The sequence below is a fragment of the Protopterus annectens genome, chromosome 15.part0 (assembly GCF_019279795.1).
Source record: "Protopterus annectens isolate FY-2018-M chromosome 15.part0, PAN1.0, whole genome shotgun sequence".
In the NCBI taxonomy this organism is placed as follows: domain Eukaryota; kingdom Metazoa; phylum Chordata; order Ceratodontiformes; family Protopteridae; genus Protopterus; species Protopterus annectens.
In genome coordinates this window covers 198,237,525-198,246,219 of record NC_056749.1, presented here as the reverse complement: position 1 = coordinate 198,246,219, position 8,695 = coordinate 198,237,525, and the positions used below count along the sequence as shown (strand labels likewise).

The window sequence follows — 8,695 nt, the reverse complement described above, 5'->3', positions numbered from 1 at the left end:
TCTGCTTCACACCCTTTACACAATACAGAGTCTCAAACAATGAATATAATGTATTTGTCATCATGACATCTTCTCCTTAAACTGTTTCATCATTCTCAGTGTAAAATGCTATTACCTCACAAACTGCACTATATAGGTCGTCGCGTATCTTGTTGCACGCCTTTTCTAATCTTGTCATGTGTGGATATTTTATGCAAAGGAGTTCTGTTCTTACTTTATCATATGTAGGTTGTGATCTTTTAGCGCAAGGCATGTACTGCTTTTCTCCCCAGCCATACATCTCAAACTCTTTGCACAAGAAAACAGGGCAGAGTCTAAAATAATTGGGGGTGGGGGGAGACAACAATAAATGCTCAAAGGAGGACAGATTTTAGATATGCTTACAAAATTGAAGATAAACTTTTTAAATTCTTACAAAATGATACCGTTGACGGAATAGGAGGTTATGGATTACCATGCATTTTTCTGAAGGCTATTAAGTCTGAAACTCAAATATTTGTCACTATTTAATGAGTTCAATCCTCAGTGAGTTGCCAGCAAACTACAAATTTTATGAGGAACAGACTAAACATACAAGACAAAAATCCAGTGACAACAGGACTTCCTCATGAATGTAAAGGCAATAAATGCACGAAGAAGCATAAGAAAACAAGTACATGAAATCAAACGGTTACAGTTCTTTATTACACCAAGTTATGCGTTCAAAGTAATATTGCAAAATGCGCCACGTATCATCTAATCTTCAACCAAAATTAGCAAATCATCCGCAAAAATCTCCAGAATAGCCATCAGATCTTTGGATCTCCCACATTACTACTGTCTAGTAGTGCCTATTGAAATCGTCAACTAATGGAATAGTATGATTTTCCTTTAAATCATGTTTTTGTCTTTCACACCACCTGATTCCATAAATTATCTGCTCTCTCTCTCTCTCTCTCTCTCTCAAGCAATTACTTTAGTTTGCCACCTGGAGGTGCAACACAGCTACAGTTTACACGCAGCGTAAACTCTCATTTGTTTTCTAATCTATTATTCACTACAACACTGTACAAGCCCATCCAATCAATGCCAGATTGGATGAACTTTATTCTGTAGCAGACTGGCTCAATCCATATCAGATGGCGTACAAGAATGCTGCTGAAAGATGGCTCTGTCTCGGGGGTTGAGGTGTTGTCAAAGGATCCTGTCATGGATTCCTGTCATAATCATCACGTTTGTTGTGTTATGGTCGTATTACGCGTACGTGTTTGAATTGTGCCTGCGTAAGTAATTTCACAGAAGTCAGATTTTTTTTAGGGTTAATACTCTTGCGCACGCATCTGTAATAGATTGTGGTGTAGCACACCAGGAAGTGTTTTGGAAAGCTGGCTGCAACATAGGAGGAAGCTGGTTTGCTGGGATTGTTTTAAGTAGTTGTCACATTTCTAGTGTAGCTTATATTCGAAGTATCAATTTCTCAAACTACTTAAATACGTGTTTCTGCAGCCCTGTACAAGGAGTATTTTTTAATGGTCTGATTTCACCGATACACTTCCCTTCCTGTTGCAGTTGAGCAACTGGACAAGGAAAAGTTTTTAGGGACCTAGCATACCTGTTGGCCATACCTCTCATGTACCTCATTATAAGGAACGTACCTCATTTGGGGTCTTAAAAAGTTAATGTTCCTCCGAGTTCCACATTGAAAAGATCTGTCACACATCCAGTGTTAAAAATTCTAATTGATATCCGTGGCAAATAGAAATTAATAATATTAATTCATTTCAATATATTTTTTATAAGTAAAACCTGCATATTTTGAATATCCTATGACCTTCCTAGTTGAAGTGCTTTAATGTGTGTTGCACATGTTGCCCAGTTGTTCCACAATCTGAGGGCTAGTGTTCCTTATTTTGGAGATGGAAGGTTGAGAGTTATGCTGTTGGCAAACTTTATTCTTGGACACTTAATCTTGTGTTGCATAACGTTATAATGAATAACATTCACTGCTTTAAAAAAAGTACTTTTTTTCCAAGCATACCACCACACTAAGGCAACTGGCTTCAACAGAATGCAGTTCTTGTACTGGCAATTTAAAGACATGTCTAAGCATATGTAGCAATCACTTGAAGTTCGTTAGTCTTATATAAAGGTTTTGTAAAATGTTAAACACTTGGTAAGATTTAATTGATTTTGCTTTTTAGTAATGCCAGCTATTTAACCAAGTTTAGGTAGTGCAGGTGCTGCACTGTAACTTTGAATATTGACTTAAGGATGTATATATAAAAGGTTTATTTGTAAATAAATATAAAAATTAAAGAAGTGAAGTAGTTAATTTTGGACTATCTAATCAGCTTAGTTTTGGTGTAGCCCTAAAATTTCGGTTGAAAGATAGATTCCTCTCCTGCCTCTGCCACCACAACATCTAGGTAGTTTGCCCATCGAGAACTGTTTTTCACTTAATCATGAATAGACTAGGGTTGCAAAAGGGTCTTTTAGAACTTCTAACCATTACTACTCAAGTATATATGTGTGTTTATAATCACCTTGGTCTTTGTAAATAAGAAAGTGGATGCCCTCCATTGGCTTTTTCAAAGTAAAAGGATGGAATCAGTTCATGCTTGGAGTGAAATAATTTTGTTTAGCAAATGCATAAACTCCTTGCAGCATGCTGAAAAGTGATGTGGACATGAAAATGACAGTGACAATGGCAGTTGACGTTCTGTAACAGAAGAAAACTGTAGTATGTCAAACGAGTGTCGGGGGGGGGGGCAAAATACTGAAAAATGTCACAGTTGAATCAGATTAAATGATGATGCTTGGAGGATAACATGGGTAGTTTACAGTATTTTGCCACAAACTTCACTGTAGTCTTTTCAGAATTAAGCATTTGAAATAGTATTGAAAATTAAGACTTGTTACATTCCCAAAAAATTATGGTTGTCACATTCCTACGAAAATATTAAGTAGTAACTAAAGTTATGAATATAAAGTGTTTGAATGTTTTTTTTATAGGCAGAGTATGCTATACTTTTAACTTTTTTCTGGTACATTTTCTTCAAAACATTAATGTTTATGAATACTGAATTTTTTGTAAAATACAAATTTTTCTTGGGCTGCAAACAATTTCATTTTATAGGTGAATTACCTTTATTCCATGCATTACACATCAGTTAGAGACATTGTAAAATTCTAGTGAAAACAGAGATTTACCAAAGTTATGAAGGACATCTCAAAATTCTGCATCAGAACTTCTACAATTTATCAATACTTTAGTCCACAATTTTAGCTCACTTTTGTCATGCCATGATCATACACAAATATTTTCAAGAAGGATTTCTCAAAACAAGAACAAAATCTCCACACAAAGTTGTAAAGGTCTGGGGTTGCATTCACAACTTTTAGTTCAAATCCAACTTAAATGCAATGTCTTAACTTCAGTGCTCCTTATTTGTGGGAGGGTGGCCTAATGGTTAAGGTGTTTGCCTTGCAAACACAGGATGCAGGGTTTGAGTCTCACAAGGGATAATTGGCTAGGCTTAAAATGGCTCACAAGGGCAGTTAGCTTAGTACTAATCTATGAACCTATATATGCAGCGGGTTACTCTTATGACATTGTTTTGCCAACTGTTAAACTGCATTCTTGCTGGAAAGTGTTTTCCTTAGAAAGGATCATTCAGAGAAAAATATGTGACTAGCTCATAATTCAGGAAGATACTTTTTTTGTGGGGGGGCTCAGATGTGACCAAGTTGTGGTAATGTATAAAAATAACATAGACATTCACTTCATAATCCTGAATGTTCATAACATTTCCCATAAGCTGCACTTCAAGGACAACTAGATAAAAGGTGTTTGGTTATGTTGGTGGCAGTTCGAATATGCCCAGCAACCAGAGAGAGAGAGAGATTATATTACTGTTGGCTAGTGTATGCCTCATTTGGCATAATCAGTATCCCTGAGATGTCTTTGCAGAGGGGTAATACTCAATGGCAGCCTTATGCAGGAAGCTTAAGCCAGTTTGTTAATTAAAAAATAAGGGAAAGAGGGTTAGGCTATAAAAGTAGCATTGTGTCTACACTGTAATGGTTGCTCTGAAGAGAGTTTTTATTTCATATATTTGGAAATGCATCATTGGTTTACCTTACAAATCTATTTTCAAGAAGACTGACTTGCCTAGTGATGAGATGCCTCATGGTATTTAGTGTATGCCGTTTGGAATAAATTGGCCAGATTAGGAAGATTAGCAGTGTGCCAGATTAGAAAGAATTGTCAAAATAATGCCCCTTAAAATGCTTATTTCACAGCAGCATTGAATATCTTTACTATATTTTTAATTTAACTGTATTACAAATACTATAAAAAAAAGTGTAACATTATGTATATTCACATTCCTACCTTAAAATTTTTTAACTTGGTAACAAACCCTGTAAAACAGGCAGCAGCAGTATTACTCAAATAAGTCTGTTTACAGTTCTGCTGCTTTCCACTTTCTGTTGGTACCTATTCATTGAGTAACCTGAATATGTAATTCTTCAGTTCAGCCATACTTTTCTAAGCTTCAGGCTTACAATTTATAGTAATGGCAAAAAAAAATTCATACTCTACTCCAACACAGGTGTCCTGAGTCTAAGTGGTAGACCTGCGGTTAGGGGAGCTAGCCAGGTGGGCTAGTATTGAATGATCCCATGTTTTATCTTGGGTGGGAGTTGAGACATTCCACTGCAGCACTGTCCCCTTGCAGAGACTGTACTAAATACTTGTACATGGTTTGTTTACTGGATTACTAGACTGATCCACAGGGACCTATTTCAGCCACTGCCCAATTGCACATAACACTGATCTGTGAGAAAGCTGCATTTACAAGTGGGTTGTAAAATGTTCCAGTCTGTGTGAGATGGACATTGAATGCAGTGTACATTCAGAGAGAGTTCAGCCAGTGAAGCAGAGAATTCAATAAATATATCCACTCCACTGCAAGATTACTCCTGCCTAGTTGTTTACTGTCACTCTACTGCTGATTTACAGGATGACATGAGGCAGATGTCTTACACAGCAGAATCCAACTAAGTTTCCAGTAGTACTCAAATTATTACAGACTGAAGCCAGAATTCATTTTGAGATATCAAGAGAAATAAGTAACTGATGCAATATAATCAAGCTGTACAGATGATCCTAAAGAAATCAGCAAATACACTATCGATTAAGAGTTGCAAGATGAAGACAGTTGCTTACATTTTCAAATCCTGTGAAACATTACAAATATTAAATATATGTTAATAAATTACAAAAGTAATTTAGCTGCACACTAGGTCTTGAATAGAAAACATGCAACCAAAAATCAGATCCAGAATTTCTTAAAGTGCTTTTGTCTGTGTACGTTTGACTTCTTTGTACTCCATTAAAGTGCAGTGTGTACAGATAAAAGCTCTTAAAATTTGGTTTGTATTTTTATTTTGGGGGGGGGGGTTATTATATTTCAAGGACTAGTAATTTGTATTGGGCTTTTGGTAAAAGAGCACATCTATAGCACTTTGCTATAAAAGCATGCTTAATCTCTCTTAAATGTACTTGCATGTGCCCTAATCCTGAGGCTTATTTTGCCCAGTGTAACTTAAGTTGCAAGGATAACTCAAGGAATAAATAACCTCAGAATTTTAACATCCTGTGATGTACTGAGCATCCAGTTGAATGCTTGTTGTTACTATCTGTTAGATAAGGGACCCCTGTAAGAGCAGACTGAGCAACCTTTATACATAAAGGTTGGTTGCGTATACCATCATGAGTTGGAGAAATTCCAGAATGGACCAAATAGGGCGAGTGTTCCTTTTAGGAAGCATTTGGACTTCTGGCCAGGATCTAATACGTTATCAGTTTAACCCAACTCCATGACACAAAGATGGAAGCCATGTCTGTGCCATAGAGTTATTCCAGGTTGGTATTCAATACAAAAACACCTCTGCAGATAGATGGACCCTCACATTGCTACACTGTTACAACATTTGTTTGCAGGTTTGGTAATGAAATAACTGTTCCTCGTAAAATATCCAAGTCAACCACTCGGATTTTAAAACATTTTATATTTATGAGTTTGTTGCAAAATTTCATTTTAAATCAAGAATTGCAATACACTGATTTCTTTGCAAGGACAGAGGAGAAAGCCAGTGTCACTTTTAAAATCTACATCCGTAATTAAACTCTCCAGCACAATCAGATTTGTCAAAAATCAAGTTAGTCGCCAATTCCAACATCTTCTCACATTAAGATGGTCTTGATATGTAAAGGAATTTTCCATCTTTTTGACAAAATATCTTGGATTTCTAAAGGAGGAGTAAACAGAACCTCCTGCAACAGTATTGGATTAGGATCACTGATGGAATCAGTGTTGTATAGGTAAAACTGGTTTATTCTGGGTTTGACTGCATCTCTTCCTCCAAGATGCACGGAGTTGTTAAAATTATTGCTTTTACATATGGATAGTAAAATAGGTGGGTTCTTTTTGGGTATTAGTTGCTCCCCTGTGACTTGAATCCCTTGGAGAGCTTTCCAAAACGCTACTACTTAGCAGTCCACCTTTTTCCAGTCTTACAGTCTTCCCTAAAGGTAGCACAAAGGCAGAGATCACAAATTACCAAAGCATCTAATATAATCCTGTGGTGAAAGATCCTACTGGCTGCAAAGCAGCTTCCAATTCTTCCACAAATGGCATTCTCATAAGTTTTCAATTTGAGTAAATTTCCTATTGAGATTGTAATATTCTGTTGCTTCAGCACTGAAGAAATTAATATCTTTATAGTCAGTAATTTTAGTTTGTCACTTACTGCACTCCTTAATGACTTTCATCCACTCTAAGAGTAGATTTAAGGGATATCTGCTACTTTTTCTTGTTTCTACACCTAAAGGGAAGGAGGGATTGATTGTAATCCTCAAGCCATGTTGGGACATTTTCATTAAGACACTGTTGCAGCAGACAGCTGGATGAATTATCTGCTTGTTTAATATTTAAAATTGAAAGTTGCAGTTTACTTGTATGTTTTAATCTCTACAATTACTTTCCAGTGTAAAAATAGCCAACAGTTGAGAATCCCCAACAAGATGATTTAGGAGTCTGGGGGGTGGGGGTAATGACGAAGGACTGTGTTTGTCAGAGAGTTTAAATGCTTTGTAGGAGGAAGGGGAATAAAAATTGAACTCTTACATGATTTTTTTCCTCTTCCTCTCAGTTGCTAATTTTTTTCTACTTTTCATCCCTTCATATTTTTCCAACCTTATCATCAAGTACTTGTTCATAATAGGAATTACTTTTATCAGTCCCGTTCTGAGTGTTTCTCTTCAGCCACCAGGAGACATTTTCTTGTCTTGTTGGATTTTAATTTTATTTTTATGACTACCTCCCCACGGATTTATATATACATACACACATACACAATACAAACAATTACGGTGGCATCTGTGCAAGTGTTCTGTCTTAAAGAGGTTGAGATGCAAGTGTTCTATCTTAAGAGGTTGACACACACTGAGGGTTACTGTTTCTGGAGACTTGTTGATGCTGCATACCTGGGCAGTCACACTGTCATCAGATGACGCCACTAGGGTTGTAGATTTACCTCGCTCCAAGTCACAGCAGCCTCAGAGTAGGCATTTTACTTCACAGTTGGTGGAAATTAACCTGAACATAAAATAAATTCTTTGGCTGAAGCATCATATGAAGGTTATTCTTCATCTCCAAGTGTTAAGTGCGTTAGTCATATTTGTTACCAGAGTCTTTTTACATTACATGCTAAAGCCTTTCAGGTCTTGGATTATTGGATACATCTAAAATATATAAAAAATTATTTCAAATCTTGTGTTATGGATTCTTTGTATTTCCTAAACAAAGTAATTTAATTTAAAAGATCATCAATTTAATACAGTTAATACACATACAGTCTGTTTACTGTTATTCCCACTACTTACTACTGAAGGGCTTGATTGTTTGTTTTTTTTAGATCATTTTAACCAACTACATAAGTTGGGTTATGTCTAAAAGTTTCTACTGTTTGTCTTCTAATGTGATGTTAAAAGAAAATATTCAAATTAATAAAAATGAAAAGCCATTGCAGGGAGTTGCCATGGGGGTAACTGTAGCCCCAACCTATGCAAACATGGTCTTGGAATGGTGAGAATATGAAATATTGGCCAAGTTAAATTATTACAGTTATGTTAAATTTAATTCTATATTTAAGAATTATTTGTTTTTGTGTGGGATGGTCCTTTGGAAGAAATGTGAATTTCTTTTTAATAAAATGAATAGACTTACGAGTTTTTGAAAATTTGTAAATAGTGGGTGTGACTATAAAGCCGGTTTGTTATTACTAAGAAGGGAACATTTCCTTGTGGAAAATGTGCCATATGTCAGTATATAGTAAATGAGGCAGAAAAAAATAGTTGATATAAGTTTTAACACCATGGGCACATATTCCTGTTTGAGCAGGGGAATAATTTATGTGATTAAATGTTCTTGTGGTAAAAATTATATAGGGGAAACTAAAAGAAGTTTAGCAGAGAGAATAAAGGAACATATCAAGGATGTTAAAAATAAAAAAATGTTAAGCCCAGTAGCAGAACATTTCCATTTAGCACATGGTGGGTCCATTAAAGAAATGAAAGTTACAATTTTAGAACAAATAGAAAATCAGTATGGTGATGAGAATTTGTTAACACATTTTAAAGAAAAAAGAA

General features: G+C 35.7%; 1 protein-coding gene across 1 annotated transcript in view; it reads left to right on the top strand.

The window, feature by feature from the left end:
* Window positions 1-1,016: 1,016 nt before the first annotated feature.
* The window catches only part of ZDHHC15 (zinc finger DHHC-type palmitoyltransferase 15), a 1,138,753-nt gene continuing 1,131,074 nt past the window's right edge, over window positions 1,017-8,695 (top strand). Inside the window, exon 1 of the mRNA XM_044057691.1 lies at window positions 1,017-1,262. Coding sequence (XP_043913626.1) covers window positions 1,145-1,262 — 118 coding nt within the window. The 5' untranslated portion in view covers window positions 1,017-1,144. The remainder of the gene's footprint in view (window positions 1,263-8,695) is intronic.